Here is a 16,943-nt window from a genome sequence, read left to right as displayed (position 1 = left end):
ATACGTATCAAAGCAAAGCGTGGTTTAATATTGTTGAATACAATTTTGATTATTTTAATTTCTGAAGATATTTTTACTTGCTTGCTTTGTTCCACAGGCAACGCGCAACTTCCGGTGTAAACATGGAAGATGTCCAGCAGAGGCTTTTTCTACTTCCACTTTTAATTGCATAGGGTTTTCGGTTAGCAGGAAGGTGAGAGCGTACCATGATTATATTTAGAGATTTTATATATTCAACTTGTGTTTGTTCCAGTTAAGAGCTGAATTACCAGCTTACTTTATTTGCTCCGATGAAGTGCACACTAATGCATAACTACTACCGCTACAACAGTATCTGGTCATTTCGCCCCATTGTCAGTTCGCCCGTAACTAGTTTGCCCATAGTCAGTTCGCCCCATTTGCCGTCTTTTCGCCTCTATCTGCCTTGTTTATTTCAGTGAGCGTTACAGTGCTTCGTTACTCCAATAAAGACAAATACAGAATGTATTCTTTGTGTTTTTAATTACATACATACAGGGGTATGGGTTTCTGCAATTACTCATTTTACGGGTTTGTTTTTTTGTTTATTTTATTTACCTTTTTCCGCATCTGTGAATACAACTTTTACAAGCCTCTTTCAGTCCTTCCATTTTGATAAGTCCTTCCCGATATGATATTGAATACCTTCTTTTGCGACTTCACAAATAATTACTGTCAGTTGTTGATCATTTGACCCATTTCTCCATGCCTATTGTCTCCTTGAATTATGTTGCATTGTATGAATCATGGCCAAACAATGTTCATGTTTGTACTTCGTCGCCTGTTTCTGTTTTCAGTGTTCTAAGCATTGCTCATATATGTGAATTTGCACTTACCAACTGATTCTGCTGTCTTCGAGTTCAATGTTATATTTCATTAGACCAAGGCTATTATGTAGGCCTATTTGCTTTAGCAGGCTTGCCTCCCTTCTAAGGGATAAATTTAGCATGCGGTGCTGCTAAGATGCGATTTTACTGATGTAATTAAATTTTTAAGCCATCCTGGTCCCCTGTTATTGATTATATACTACCGCAAATTCTAAGAAAACAATTCACAATCAAATGTTGATATTTTGGGGGGTGAAACAACAGCGAATGGGAGGAAATGATCTGTGGTATGGGGTGAACTGGCCGGCTCGGAGGAGAAACGACTGTAAACCACTACAACTACTACTACTAAGTTTATCTACGTAGCATATAATCAAATGATCTTGCTCAAGGCATTTTACAATTCAGTACTCCCAGTCCTATATAAATATAATCCAAGAAAAAGGTTACACTGGGGTTTGTGTATAGAAGCCCAAGCAGCAGCCTTGGTAATGTGCAGAGGTTAAATAAACTGATACTGAAAGCAGTCAAGGACAGGGTTTTTAATCTTCTCATTCTAGGTGACTTCAGTTATTCTGAAATAGACTTGAGACACAAGAGGTGTAGGACAGGAGAACAGTACCCAGCTTATCAGTTCTTGAAAATTTGCATCCAGCATCAGAAGGAGCCGACCCGATTCAGAGAAGGACAGATAGCAAGCCTTGTGGATCTTGTACTTACAAACACAGACAAAACTATCAATGAGAGTGAGACTCAAGCTGGCATAGGAAAGAGTGACCATGCTGCGCTGATTTTGAACCTTCAACTTCTATAAGTCAGACTTTGAAAGTATTAAGACAGAGCTGGGAACTGTAGACTGTGCAGAGGAGCTAAAGGACTTGACGACAAATGGCACGTGGACTAAAATTAAAAGGAAACTAAAAATAGCAATGAATATGCATGTACCAAAGGCTATGCCACCTCTCTTATCCCATGTAAGTCGACTTTTACCAAGATTCTTTTAGTCTACCTCTTACTACCAAAGACTAAGTTCACAGGGAAACGCTCAAAGAAGTGGATAGGCAAAGGGACTTTGACAGCTGTCAGGAAAAAAATATGAACTTTTCAGAAGATGAATGGAAACCAGAGATGGCAAAATGTATCTAGAATACACCAAAGTAAGAAACCAAGCCAGACAAGCATGTAGAAGAGGGCAGAAGAAAATGGGCAAGAACATAGGAACTCAAGTAAAGCAAAATCCAAAGGCTTTCTGGTGGTACGTAAAGAGCAAAACCATGTAGGATGTTGATGATGACAGATGAGGCAGGTGTGCACATGTCTTTGTGAATCTGCCAGCGGATTTCTTACAAATTCTGGGTTTGCAGTTTCTAAAAAGTTTGGTATTGAAATTGTGAAAACTGCACCATTTGTTGACTATCTTTAAATGGTCTAAATTTTTTTTTATCTGAACAGTTAAGGGTGGAAAACTGATAAACGGTTTATATGTTTGTACTTGTGCATGAATGTTTTGTGTCATGTTGTCAGTTACATATCTGTTACTTTATGAGTATCATATTGCATACCTAAAACATAATGTTAGAATTTCTTACCTTTTCCCAGATCCATCTCTTCTTAATGTCTATAATCAAGAACTCCAAGATAAAAAGTTCAGTATATTAATGAGTCGATAATGACATCGTGAAGTTTGGCACGAGTGACCCTGTTTCTCTTCTACTGTTGCAGACCTGTGTTGCACCAAGGAAGCAAGATGGGGAGGAAGAAGCCGGAGCCTCGTCATCTTGGCAAGGAGCAGCGACAACAGGTTGAATGGAACATGCTTGATAGGGTCTGTGGGACTGGGCACTCCAGCCAACAGACAGACCCACAGGGGGACCTGATTATCATTCAGGACAATGACCCCACACTGGCCCTGGAGTGGGAAGCTGCTCAGACAGATGAAGGCAGGAAAGCAAAAGTTGTCTTGAACGGAACTTCTGGCAGTGTCTCTCAGTTTGGAGCGGAAAAGTCTGCTCAGCTCCCAGCTCAAGAAATTTTCCAATCTGAGTGTGGTGTTGTTATGCCAGAGAATGTTAGACAGTTTTTCCGAAGGCTGGAAGTATGCTTGCAACTGATTGAAATGAAAGACCGTTTTCTGTGTCTGCCTCTGTACAGTGTAAAACACAGTCGCAGCAAAGAAGTGATGGACGATTGGCATTGGGTTGTGGGCAAATTCAGATTGCAGCTTCAAGACCATGATGACTTACCCCTGACTCCGGATGTGGCAGAGTGTTTGTCAGACTTGGAGCAGTGCTGGCTGTACGTTGCCTGTGACAACGACAGTGAGCCTGTTGTCTGTTTTGAAATGTATGACGAAGAGATGAACAGAGAGAGACAAGTCAAAGTGGAGGAAGAAGCAAACTCCAGAAAGGTGACAACACGACGTTTATCAGGTTCCAAAAGAAAACAGGCCATGGAAGACAAGCTGGGGTTGTACTGGGTTGTCAGCTTGGAATTTTCAGATACCTGGAAATTCTTTCAAAAGCTCAGCCGTTCTGGTCAGAAAAAATTCCAGGTGAGATTTGTTATGAAAATTAAACAGCATCAGTAACACAAAACCACATCTTTTCAAATTGGTGATAGGGTGCTTGCCTTTTCTTCTTCTTCTTTTTTTTTTAATGTATTTAAACACACGCATGCAGCTACAGATACACAGGCAGCAACACACACACACACTCTCTCTGTGACAAAATCATGTCAGTCAGTTGGTCATTTACTGTATTTCTAATTAACACTAATCCTTTGAAAATGTGTACTTTTGTAACATTTGGTGATTGCCGATGATGTTGCACTTCATTCAGCAAACAAAATGCCGACCTGATGTAATACATTTCTTTTGACCTACATGTTTTGTTGTTTTTGCATCTGTGCATTGTTTATTGTTGATCCATTCTTGGCATGAAAGCCAAATAGGCTGTAGCCAATAAAAACTATTCATTCTCTCTCTCTCTCTCTCTCTCTCTCTCTCTCTCTCTCTCTCTCTCTCTCTCACACACACACACACACACACACTCTGTCAAGACTAGTCTGTTGGATATCACTTGTGCATCAACTGAGAATGATATCCTCTGTTATTCATGGATGGGAAGGAAAAGTACAAGCCAAAATTTGAAACCACAAAATTCCCAAAGTGAGACTTTATATTATCCTATATATACATATGTATATATATTTATATCCCTCCAGCTTGTGTACGGAAAGGTGGACAGCAATGAGAAACAGTTGGAGGTGACTGTGTATGGACGAAAGAACTCCCTGCAGAGCTTGGATCATCCCAGTCAGGGGTTCACCATACGAGAAGTCAACAACTTCATGTTTGAGGCCATGAACCACTTCTACAATCTAGGACCCATGTATGGTAAATACGGGTATTGTTTGCAGATAGCTCAGCAGGTTTGTGGCCCAGTTTGTGACTTGGCTTGTAAACAAAGTGGGCCTGTGTAAACACCCTGATTTGATGCGTGTGTGTCTGTGTGTGTGTGTGTGTCTGTGTATGTGTGTGTGTGTGTGTGTCTCACTGTGTGTGTGTTGGAAAATAGCAATCATTGTTTATATTACAGAAACTTCAAACCAAATTTTGGAAAAGAAAAGCATATTTCCAATCTACCTTATGTATTTTGTATTTTGTCAATTACTCTTTTGTCACAACAGATTTCTCTGTGTGAAATTCGGGCTGCTCTCCCCAGGGAGAGCGCGTCACTATACTGAGAGCACCACCCATTTAGAAAGAAAAAAAATCTGCCTGCAAGTGTATTTGTTGCCCTATGAATCTGGATTTTTCTGCAGAATTTTGCCAGGGATAACCCCTTTGTTTCTGTGGGTTATTTTACATGTGTTAAGTGCTTGCTGCACACAGGACCTTTTATCATCTCATCTGAATGACTAGCATCCAGACCACCACACAAAGTCTAGTGGAGGGGCAGAAAATACTGTGGGATTGTTACATCTGATTATAAATACAGTCAAGGTGAAGTAGGCACAGATTATGTTGAGACTGGTAGACATGATATTCCACATTGTATGCACTGCATACTTCTGTGATATAGGCATGATTGGAGACGGAATTCATTTTATTATGGAATACCCAAAAGTTGCAGTACTTTGAAACGAGTACATTCCAAAGAAACGATTATTTGAATCAGAAATAAGTTTTAGTTTTTTCAGTTTGTGGAAAGCAGGGTTTTTATCACCAGTCTCAGTGTTTTAAATGCTGTTTATGTTTTATTTTGTTGTGTGATTCAGATGATGTTACTTTATCCTCCATGCCCCAATAGGGGTCAAGACTCAAAGGATTAAGAGTTCTTGATTCTAGAATCTTGTGTGTGTGTGTGTGTGTGTGTGCATGAGTGTGTACATGTGTGTAAGTATTTATACATGAGTGTATGTCTGTTTGTCTACCTTCCTCAACTCCTGTCTGTGGAGAAAGAGAGGAAAGAGAGGGAGAGTGCTGTCATGTTGTGTATGTGAAGAAGCACATGCATACATGTGTGTGTACTTGTGTGTGTACATGTACAATTTGAATGTGTGCATGTGTGTGTGGCATGTGTGCTTCTGTGTGAATGAAGAAGCTATTTTGAATGAATGTTTGTACTTGCTGTGTGATTTAGGAGCAATTTTGGCAGAATGGTTAAGATGCTTATCTGCCAATACAGTGTCCATGACAGTCTGGGTTCCATTCCCACTCCTATACTTTTTCCCAAGGTTGACTGGAAAATCAAACCGAGCATCTAGTCATTTGAATGAGACTATAAACTGAGGTCCTGTGTGCAGCTTGCACTTGGTGCACTGAAAAAGAACCCATGGCAACAAAAGGATTATCCTCTGGCAATATTATGGAGATTAAATCCACTCTGATAGGTACACATACATAGGCATGCACTCAAGGCCTAACTAAGCTCCTAGGGTTATGCTGCTGGTCAGGCATCTGCCTGGCAGATGTGGTGTAAACTGTAAGGATTTGTCCAAACGCAGTGACACCTCCTTGGGAAATTGAAACTTTGTAATTAAAAAAAACCCAAATGTATGTTGTCAGGTAGGGGAGACCCCAATCTGCGTCAGGACTTCCAGGAGCTGTATGACGGGGTTCGGGCCCTGCAGGCGATCCACACTGTCAGTGTGACCACCGATGTCCAGCACCCCAGTCTGAAGCCCCGGCTGAGACCCTACCAGCAGGACGCTGTGCGCTGGATGCTTCAGCGGGAACGGTTTGGGGAAGATGCTGAATGTGCTCATGGTAACTCTTTACCTGTGGCTGGTTGAACTCTGTGATTTAGTGTGAACTGATTGTGTACCTTTGTGTGTGTGTGGTTATGGACTTTTTTTTTTGACAGGTTTTAACTCTTTATCTGTGATTCAGTGTGAATTGATTGTATCTGTGTGTGGTAATGGACTATTTTATTGACAGGTTTTAACTCTTTATCTGTGATTAAGTGTGAATTGATTGTATCTGTGGTTATGGACTGTTTCATTGACAGGTTTTAACTCTTTGTCTGTGATTTAGTGTGAATTGATTGCATCTCTGTGTGGACATGGACTATTTCATTGACAGGTTTTAACTCTTTATCTGTGATTTAGTGTGAATTGATTGTATCTGTGTGTGGACATGGACTATTTCATTGACAGGTTTTAACTCTATATCTGTGATTTAGTGTGAATTGATTGTATCTAAGTGTGGATATGGGTTGTATTTTGCTGACAGGTTTTTATGCTGATGGTAACTCTTTTACCTGTGATTTAGTGTTAATCTATTGTTGATCTATGCATGGTTATAGATTGTATTTCATTGACAGGTTTTAATATTTTCATGTTCAGTATTATCAGCTTGCCAATGATAAAGATGTAATGATGGCTGAATGGAATTTCTAGTTAAAGGAAAAGAGGATGATGGTGAATCATAACGACACATCATGAATGTGATGAGATTGTTGTGATCATCCTTTTTTTTTTTTTTTTTTTTTTTTTTTTGTGTGTGTGTATGTCAAATTCCCCACCACTCTCTTCGTGTGTGAGGATGCTGAATGCTTTTGTTGTTGTTTTTTTCAATTGATTTTATTATTTTTAAAAATTCAAATCACCTTTTTAATGTTTTAAGGAGCCTAAGGTTTGGTTTGTCTTTAGTGAACTCTGTACCGTCCATTTTAAACTCACTTTACTGCACCTTTAGATATCCTTCATGGTCCAGAGAGCCGTGTGGAGCAGTATGTTGAATTGATTCTTTGATTTGGTTCCTGTACGTGAAAACAACATGTTTTCTGTGCTTGTTTCTTTCTGAAAGGTGGTAGAGAAAGATAACACTGAAAATAATGACTGCTGTTTGCAGAAGAGGATGACGTTCACCCATTGTACACTGAAGTGACAACTCACTGTGGGAAGACCCTGTTCTACAACAGACAAGGTGGAAGGTCAGTTACTCAGTTGATCTGAGCGCACATAAACCACAGATCGTATGCTTGTCCTTTCAGATATGTGTTTCAAGATGGAATAATGATTCAGGTTGACTTCCGCTAGACTATCCGTATGCATGGATTGATTGGCATGTATACATTATGGACTGTGAACTTGATGTCCTTTACATGCTTTTTGTGCTTATGCCATGTTGTTCCTTGACACAAAAATTGTGTGAAGCAACTTGATAAATTAGAATCTTTATCTAATTCATGTTTGCTCTCTTTTCTCCTGATCTTTCTTTTTCTTTCTTTTACTCTTTCTGTCTTTCTTTCTTCCTCTCTCTCTCTTTTGCCTTCCCTCTTTCTTTTAACCCTTTCACCTGCAGTCAGTTTAGAGTGCAAATTAACCTTGTGCAGGAACCACAGAAAAGATGGTGTCTAAGAATAGTTGGGGATTCCCCTGTGATGTGTTGAAAAAATGACCAATCCTACCACTGAAAATTAAGAGCATTAGGTTAATGCACAAAAGGCCCATCATCTGGTTGCATTTCAGTGACATGGGTGCTTTTCCTAGCTGGTGCCGAAATGCGACATTGGTGGTGAAAGGGTTAAAGAATTCTCCTGTTCCCTAAAGACAAAGAGAAAAAAAATAGTTTTGTATATTTTTCCCTATGTGGATCAGTCTGATTGAGGAAAAGCCCAGGAAGAAGAGCTCTCCTCCTGGTGGTATACTGGCGGATGAGATGGGTCTGGGAAAGACTGTGGAGGTCCTGTGTTGTCTGCTGCTTCACCCCCGACCCGCCGTCCCTCCCCCACCACGCCTGCCCACTCTGATGGAGATGGAGGTAGAGCAAGTGTGTGTGTGTGTGTGTGTGTGTGTGTGTGTGTGTGTGTTTGCAAATGGGTGGGATTTGTTTGTGTGTGTGTGTGTGTGTGTGTGCGTGTATTCCTGTGCGTGTGTGTGTGTGTGTGTGTGTGTGTGTGTGTGTGTGAGAGAGAGAGAGAGATTGATTCTTTGAGTGGGTAGGTGTTTCATGCATACACCTCATTATGCTGACTGTCTGATTAAGCAGATTTATCATGCTTAACCTATGCCTGATTATAAATAATCAAAACAAAATGTGATAGTTAATAATAAATATAAAATGATTGAGAAACATTGATGCAGATTTCTTTTACATACATGTGCTTTCACCTTGCCTAGTACACCCCAGCTTTCAGTTCTGTTCACCCCCAACCTCCACACAGATGTAAAAACTCCTGCAAACCAGTTTAAAAAGTTGGAAAAATAATTGATATAAGTACATTTGTTTTGTTGTATACTTTGTCAATTAGTTTAAAAAGAAAAAGATTCAATTTTGCAGAAAATAGTGCCTGTCTGCTAAACTTGGATATCATTCAGTATACCACTTAATCAGTTTTCGTTGTCAGCCCTGTCTTCTAAACTTGGATATCACTCAGTATACCTCTTAATCAGTTTTTGTTGTCAGCCAGTGTTTTCAAAGAGAATGTGACTGATATTGATGCAGCCGACTTCATGTCATTTATGTTTTACAGTGTCAGTCCGAAGAGAGCTGCATGGAATCTTCTGCAATATCTTCATCAAGCTCATCCAGTGACTTTCAGTCTCTGGGAACCTTCGCCATCAAGAACTCTGAGGATGAAAAGAGGCCATTGAAAAGAGTGGAATCAGACAGTGGCTCCTTCAGCAGTGTTCCATCCGAGGTTGTTTCCTTTGTTGTCACAGACGACCATAGTTACCAAGCCATACCACACGGGGAAGATGGAAATTGTGATCGTAACGATCCTGAGAGTTTGACACTTCAGTCTTCATCATCTCATTGTGTCCCAGATGCTGCTACAGTGTCTGAAGGAGACTTCAAACCTCCCCTGAAGCTGACACTCAAGAGAGTATCCGCAGACGGTGGTGAGACCTTGCATGACCAGTCCAGCACAGGTTCTGTTCCACAGCCACAGACCAAGAAGCAACGCACTACATCCAGAAAGAAGAATTTGAAAACTACAGGAAAAAAGAAGCGCAAAAGCAACAACATGAAACAGAACATTCAGACTGAAAAGGACCACAAGAAAGAGAAACTGAGTACCCAAGAAGAAAACTGCAACAAGAACAGAACTCTAACTAAAGCCCAGAAAAGAAAGCTGCTGAAATCCGTAGAAGATGAAAATGTTTCTGAAGTTCAAAATGATTGTGCAAAGACAAAGCATGTGCGATCAGGCAAATATTTCTATTATGTAACCGAAGAGAATGTCAGGGAAACGCTGTTTGACAATGTCATAAAGCGTCCAAGACAACAGCTGTTTGAGTGTGTGTGTGGGGAAGGAGAAGAGGAAGCAGAGTTTGCGAACGGTTGTGCCCCATCAAGAAAGAGGAAAAGAAAGCACCAGGTGAAATGTGTAGAGTGCGGGACATCCCAACATGCACATTGTGTGAACTACGATTTGGAAGACCCTTTCCGTGGACCATACAAGTGTCCTCATTGTCATTATGTAAGTACTGAAAACACAACTGTTGAGAGCAGTTTGTTCACTTATCTAAATAATGATGATGTAACTTATTATCTGGTTATTTTAATCTTAAACTGCATATGTATCTGAATTAGATAATGCGAAAGATTGTTATGAAAGTAGATAACATATTTGTTTGAGGTGGCACAAATTCTCATCAATACAATTTATTTTCAAAGAAAGAAAAGAAAAAAAAATTCGAATCAGAGGTTCAAACATAACATGCTAAAGTATCAGAAAAAGCATATGATGTAAGGAGATAAATGAGACAATAACAAGTAATATTATATGTTTTTTTTATACTGTAGATGTAAATGAGATATAAGAGAAAAAAAAGTCATTGTCAAAGGCCAAATAGTGAATGATGACAATAGAATGGCTCTTCACATGCCTTGTTGTCTCTTTTCTAACAGTAATGACTGTGACATTTATCAGTCTTAGGTATTATATTTTCTTTCTCTTGTTACAATCGGTATTACAGGTATTACAGTTTACAGTCATGTAGAAAAGTAAAGCCATTCCCCCAAACCCCTTATCACCGTGATCCCTTGTCATCTTTTTGATAATTTTTTTTTTATCATACGTATTAAAACATAGTTTGAAACAGCAGATATTGTTGCTGATATCTTTCCTTGAGGTACTTTATTATTGTGTGCCAGATCTTAACAACAAAGAGCAGTAGAACTCAATAAATAGCACAAAATGTGCAGAGCAAAACCTCAGTAAACAACTCTTTGTGTGTGTGTGTGTGTGTGTGTGTGTGTGCATATTTTGTGTTTGTGACTGTGTGTGACTCAGTGTGTGTGTGTGTGTGTGTGTTGTGTTGTATGTGAGTTTGAAAGAGAGAGAGAGAGAGAGAGAGAGAGAGAGAGATGTTAGCTGTGTTTAAAGCAGTTTTAATCACTGTGCTGTGAACTGGACAGAACGGAAAGCCCTTGTCTTCGGGAGCCACGCTGATCATCTCCCCGTACAGCATTGCCCACCAGTGGCTGGACGAGATCCAGAAGCACATCCAGGAGAAAAGCCTCAGAGTGTTTGTGAGTGCTGCCCTTTTCCCTGAGTGATGCTTGTCAGTATGTCTGGGTGTGGCTTCTTGTCAGTGCTTCTGTTCTCCTGAGTGGTGTGTGTCGGCGCGGGTGTGGCTTGTTGTCAGCGCTTGTCTTTTCCCTGAGTGATGCTTGTCAGTGTGGGTGTGGCATGTTGTGAGTGCTTCTCTTTTCCCTGAGTGATGCTTCTCAGTGTGGGTGTGGTTTGTTAGTGCTTTTCTTTTCCCTGAGCGATGTCTGTCATTATGTCTGGGTGTGGCTTGTGAGTGCTTGTCTTTTCCCTGAGTGATGCTTGTCAGTGTGGGTGTGGCTTGTTGTGAGTGCTTGTCTTTTCCCTGAGTGATGCTTGTCAGTGTGGGTGTGGCTTGTTGTGAGTGCTTGTCTTTTCCCTGAGTGATGCTTGTCAGTGTGGGTGTGGCTTGTTGTGAGTGCTTGTCTTTTCCCTGAGTGATGCTTGTCAGTGTGGGTGTGGCTTGTTGTGAGTGCTTGTCTTTTCCCTGAGTGATGCTTGTCAGTGTGGGTGTGGCTTGTTGTGAGTGCTTGTCTTTTCCCTGAGTGATGCTTGTCAGTGTGGGTGTGGCTTGTTGTGAGTGCTTGTCTTTTCCCTGAGTGATGCTTGTCAGTGTGGGTGTGGCTTGTTGTCAGTGCTTGTCTTTTCCCTGAGTATATGCTTGTCAGTGTGGGTGTGGCTTGTTGTCAGTGCTTGTCTTTTCCCTGAGTGATGCTTGTCAGTGTGGGTGTGGCTTGTTGTGAGTGCTTGTCTTTTCCCTGAGTGATGCTTGTCAGTGTGGGTGTGGCTTGTTGTGAGTGCTTGTCTTTTCCCTGAGTGATGCTTGTCAGTGTGGGTGTGGCTTGTTGTCAGTGCTTCTGTTCTCCTGAGTGGTACGTGTCAGTACGACTGGGTGTTTTTTTGACAGTGCTTCTCTTTTCCCTGAGTCATGTGTGTCAGAACTTCTGGGTGTGGCTTGTTCAGTTGTTGTCAGCAGCTTTTTTTTTTTTTTGATTGGCTGGGGTATGTAGTTGATGGATGGTGTGTGTGTGTTTGTATGTGTGTGTGTGTGTGTGTGTGTGTGTATGTAACATCTTTTCACTGATATAAATAATAGAAGAGGAAAAAGGTGTGAAGATGCATATGTGTGGTTCTGTATGTGTGTTTGTGGCCATGTGTGTATGTGTGTGCACATGTGTGTGTAAGTCAAGTGTGAGTGAAAGTGTGTGTGTGTGTGTGTGTGTGTGTGTGTGACAAGTGTTGGCAGTACTTTTAAACAGAGAAAACTGGCATCCCAGTTTAGCCCCCCCCCACCCCTCCACTCCCCCTCCAAAAAAGCATAAAAAGCAACACTTACTGGTGTCATGCATAGAAATGCTTTTAGAAGTGTTTTAAGTGGCCAGGTAAATACCGTTCTTCATAGACTTTGGAAAAGTGAGATGAATTGTGAATTGTGAGTTATCATATTTTGTTTGATATTCATGATGTCAAAGAAACACCTAGCATTGATATTCCCAGGGATACACTGTTGTCGATTTTCTTCTCTTTTCTTTTTATTCTTTTTGTTATTTTGTTTGCTTTTTATCTCTTCTTATGTTTTCTTATTTTTTGTTGTTTTTTTCTGCAGGAGTACACAGGCGTGAGATACCAAGGCTACATCCAGCCCCAGACTTTGGCCAGTCAGGACATTGTTATAACCACGTATGAGACGCTCCGCAACGAACTGAATTATGTGGACTTGAAACCCACCAACAGTGAGTGCTTTGCTGTTGTGCCACATTTCTTGATCATTTCAACAGTTCTAATGGTTCTTTCTGCAGAAATTCACACACATGCACGCACACACGTACACACACACACACACACACACACACATTTACTCACTCTCTCACTCACTCACACGCACACACACACACACACACACATTTACTCACTCACTCACTCACACACACACACACACACACACACACACATACACAAAGACACACACACACACGTTCCTCATTTGACAAAAAGCCATTTACTATTTGATGTATCCTCATGCTGGCTTGAGTATGAGTGTGCGTTATGCAGGCATTAAATGTACAGATGTGCGTCAGTCTGTGTGTATGTTTGATCTCATCTTCATTGGTTTCTTTTGCTGATGTGAGTGTCTCGGGCTGATGCAATTTTTGTTTGGTTGTTTGACTGTTCACCTGATGTACAGGTGTTCAGGGAAGAGTGTTGCGGAAACCCAAGAAGTTCATGGCTCAGCCAACCCCTCTGACAGCGGTGGAGTGGTGGCGGGTGAGTTGTGGTCAGATCTGGTGCACCCTCTTTCCCCCTTTCCCCCAGTCTGTTCCCTCCATACCCTGTCCCCTCTTTATTCTATATCCTCTGTGGTAATAAGAAAGAAAGAAAGAAGGAAGGCAGAAAGAAAAGAAAAAAGAAAATGCAGAATTAAGAAAAGAAAGAAAGAAAGAAAGAAAGACGTACAGACACAGGGAAAGAGGAAAGAGAGGCAGACAAACAATGAGAGAGAAGGAAAGACAAACAGAGAGAGAGGGACAGTGGTCATTGCTGAGGTTCACACCAGAAAGTAGCCCCATGGTGGGCAAAAGTTGCTTTTACGTTTTTCTGTCATGTTATTGACTTTTACATTTTTTTCTGTCTTGTTAGTTTTTTAGTTGTTTTTTGGGGGGTCAGTATTTGTGGGTTAGTCTGGGGCATGGTTTTATTTTTTTTCTTACTTAAAAAAAATGACTTCTTATTTTCTAAACATGAGGATTGTTAATTTTCAACACGGATTGATTTCATGCAAGTTCACATGATGGAAATACCTTTTTGTTTTAGAGTTATTCAGACATTGAGGCCTCATAAGATGAGCAGGAACTGTCATAACCCGCTGGAAACCAGGCCAGGTTCTGACTGCTCATGCTGGTTGCAGTTAGTAAACAACTATTAGTCCCCTGCCTGTCAAGTTATGCCAGCAGCTGCACTTATGTTTAAAGATTTTTGACTCACTTGTGTAAACAAAATGAGTCTATGTTTTAACCCGGTGTTTGGTTGTCTGTGTGTGTCTGTGTGTCTGTGTGTCCGTGGTAAACTTTAACATTGACATTTTCTCTGCAAATACTTTGTCAGTTGACACCAAATTAGGCATAAAAATAGGAAAAATTCAGTTCTTTCCAGTCATCTTGTTTAAAACAATATTGCACCTCTGGGATGGGCACAAAGAATAAAAAATGAAGCCTAATTATTTGCAAACTGCATTTACTGTTATATTTATATTTTTTGTATTCTCTAAACTTGGCACTTTGATCTGATATTCTGACCCAACAACAAGAGCAGTCATTAATATCATTTTTTGTTCAAACAGGAACTTCTTTTGCTAAGCATGGAAGTTTTATTTATTTTGCAAACGTTTTGGTGTAGAGGTAAAGAAGGGAAATTACTCTGTAATTAATGCTAGGGGACTTAATTTGCTTTAAACTGATCTTTCTCATCTTAAACATTACATTTTGAAATTATACTCAATACATAAAAAGCTTGGATTTTTTTTTTTTAAGTGTATCACAAGTGAGTCTTGTTAAAGAATTGTGATGCTTATACCTCTTTGGAGTGTTGAGGATACAATAAAAAAATTGTTGACTCTTCCAGTCCAGTGTGTAATACACAGTATGTACAAAACTGCTCCTGGAAATAGATGGGAATAGATTAAAAAAAGAGAAAAGAAATGAGACCAGTGTGTTAACATATTTATTCCAGAGTTGAGGACAAAGTTTCACATTCTTCACAAGTTTTATGAATTGACTAAAATTGTGTTTTCTTCACAGCACGGAGTGAATTATTTATACTAAACATGTGACAAAAAAATACTTCTTTATTTATTTATTTATTTTTTACATTCTAGTTTTAAAAGAAATTTCAGTTCAGTCCCAATGGTTCCCATACAGATATTCTTTTTGCCATTCCACCATTCATTCATTTCCAAGAAATATTTACAAGCGAATGGTACAGCTGCACACACATTTCCAAGATGAAAGTAAGTTTTATTTAAGATTTGTTCACAGTGTAGCGCTCTGGAGGAAAGGGTTAGGAGGGATAGAGGGGGATACCCCCATTACTGTTTGTGAGGCCAGGTCGTTGATAAATCATGAAATATGTGTCTTTTGAAATCAGGTCGTTGATAAATCATGAAATATGTGTCTTTTGAAATCAGCTTTTGTACATGATTAACACATGCATGGGTGCACGCGTGCGCGCGCACACACACACACACAAACACATAGCACACACACACAGAGCACACACTCAGGGTAAATGCAACCTCACATGTTTGCTTTTTCTTCAGATCTGCCTGGATGAAGCTCAAATGGTGGAGTCTGTGACAACCAAGGTACATTTGACGTTCTGTTTGGTTAAAAAAAGAAGTGGGAGAGAGGTCTTAATTTCTAGTTCTTAGCAAGCAGTTGTTCAAATTTCATTATGGCAGTGTGATTAAATTGTTGTCTGCTATATTCTGATTGATGTAGACAGAAAATTTACATGAGAAGAAAAAGTTAACCTGTAAATTTATTAAGTATATATGCATGGGTGCTTATGCACACATATATTATGTGTATGTGTTTGCAGGCACCACACCCATTTGTTCCTTTGCACAGATATTTCTGTACATGTCCATAAATGTCTACACTGGTTACCTATCTGTGTTCATATTGAAATTATCAGTTACATCCATTTGATGTCCAGACAGCAGAAATGGCTTTACGACTGAGCTGTGTCAACCGTTGGTGTGTAACTGGTACACCTCTGAACCAGAGTATCAAAGGTAAACTCTACCATGCCATTTATGAGCCAGTGAACGAACACGCAAAAGCAGACACGCTCACACTCACACACACACACACACAAGCTCGCATGCATGCTTGAATGCACACACACACACACATACCATGCCATGCCATCCATGACTTGTTGAAGCATGCATGCATATGCATGCGTGCATACATGCACATACACCTGCATGCACGCCTGCATGGACGCACACACACACACACACACACACACACCACAAGCACACACACACACACACACACACCACAAGCACACACACACACACACACACACACACACAGAAAGAAGAAAAGCAAAAAAAAGAATCTGCCTACATATTGACCAGAATTGTGTTAAAAAAAAAAAAAATAAATAAAAAAAAGAGGAAAAAACCCCAAAGAAGATTAAAAAGGAAAGAAACAAGTGTCTTGAGCATGTGACGAAACCTGCTCCTGGAAGTGCAACATTTACCTTGAAATTTGAAACTGGTTCTGCTTTGCTGTTTTCTGCCCAGTAAGAACATTTCATGCTTTGTCATGTTCTCCTTATACATATATATATATATATAAAATAAAATTTTGTGATTTTTTTCCCCAGTATGTATATCTATATAAGCCGTCACTTTATGTCAGTGCACTTTTTACATGAAATACATTGAAATGTTATGTTGTTCAGTTGTTATAGCTGATGCATCAGGTGATGGAAATTGTTATGGTAATGGACTTTAACCCTTTTAATGCCACACGTTTATTCTAGCTTGTGCTTCTAATTTTGCCAGGTGGCTTTTGGTTGCGGAGGGTAATAATCAACGAAATGATTCTAACACGCAAACTGCTGAAAGAAACTTTATATAACTCGAACATTTCCTAAAGGAAAATGAACAGGCTAGCAATTTCTGATAGCGTGAATAACTGTTCAGAAGAGTAATGGTAAGACAGCGACAAATTAGAAGCCAGTCGAAGACGACATTGCATTATGGGTGAGGATGATGTGTGTGGTGTTGGGTGACAGATCTGTACGGACTGTTGGCGTTCATTGGCATTGACCCGTACTGTGTGGAGGAGTGGTGGACACGGTACCTGTACGAGCCCTACCTGCAGGGCATCAAGCAGCCCCTGTTGGAAACCCTGGCCAAGGTCATGTGGCGTACCTCCATGAAAGACGTCAAGAGCCAGGTAGTGCTGAGGTGCTGTCGTGGGGGGGCTTGTGTATGTTGTGGGGAGAGGCATGTGCGTGTTATGGGGGAGGCATGTATGTGTGTGTTATGGGGGGAGGCATGTATGTGTGTGTGTGTTATGGG

At 40.3% G+C, this 16,943-nt stretch overlaps 1 protein-coding gene across 1 annotated transcript in view; it reads left to right on the top strand.

The window, feature by feature from the left end:
• Positions 1–117: 117 nt before the first annotated feature.
• Positions 118–16,943, top strand: part of LOC143282921 (E3 ubiquitin-protein ligase SHPRH-like) — a 63,169-nt gene continuing 46,343 nt past the window's right edge. Inside the window, exons 1-13 of the mRNA XM_076588811.1 lie at positions 118–193; positions 2,568–3,396; positions 4,068–4,239; positions 5,914–6,114; positions 7,201–7,282; positions 7,950–8,112; positions 8,825–9,775; positions 10,717–10,830; positions 12,456–12,582; positions 13,035–13,114; positions 15,162–15,206; positions 15,560–15,638; positions 16,655–16,818. Coding sequence (XP_076444926.1) covers positions 2,593–3,396; positions 4,068–4,239; positions 5,914–6,114; positions 7,201–7,282; positions 7,950–8,112; positions 8,825–9,775; positions 10,717–10,830; positions 12,456–12,582; positions 13,035–13,114; positions 15,162–15,206; positions 15,560–15,638; positions 16,655–16,818 — 2,982 coding nt within the window. The 5' untranslated portion in view covers positions 118–193; positions 2,568–2,592. The remainder of the gene's footprint in view (positions 194–2,567; positions 3,397–4,067; positions 4,240–5,913; positions 6,115–7,200; positions 7,283–7,949; positions 8,113–8,824; positions 9,776–10,716; positions 10,831–12,455; positions 12,583–13,034; positions 13,115–15,161; positions 15,207–15,559; positions 15,639–16,654; positions 16,819–16,943) is intronic.

Source organism: Babylonia areolata, chromosome 6, assembly GCF_041734735.1.
Source record: "Babylonia areolata isolate BAREFJ2019XMU chromosome 6, ASM4173473v1, whole genome shotgun sequence".
Taxonomy (NCBI): domain Eukaryota; kingdom Metazoa; phylum Mollusca; class Gastropoda; order Neogastropoda; family Buccinidae; genus Babylonia; species Babylonia areolata.
The sequence above is the reverse complement of the archived record's forward strand: the minus strand, read 5'-3'. Positions and strand labels throughout refer to the sequence as shown.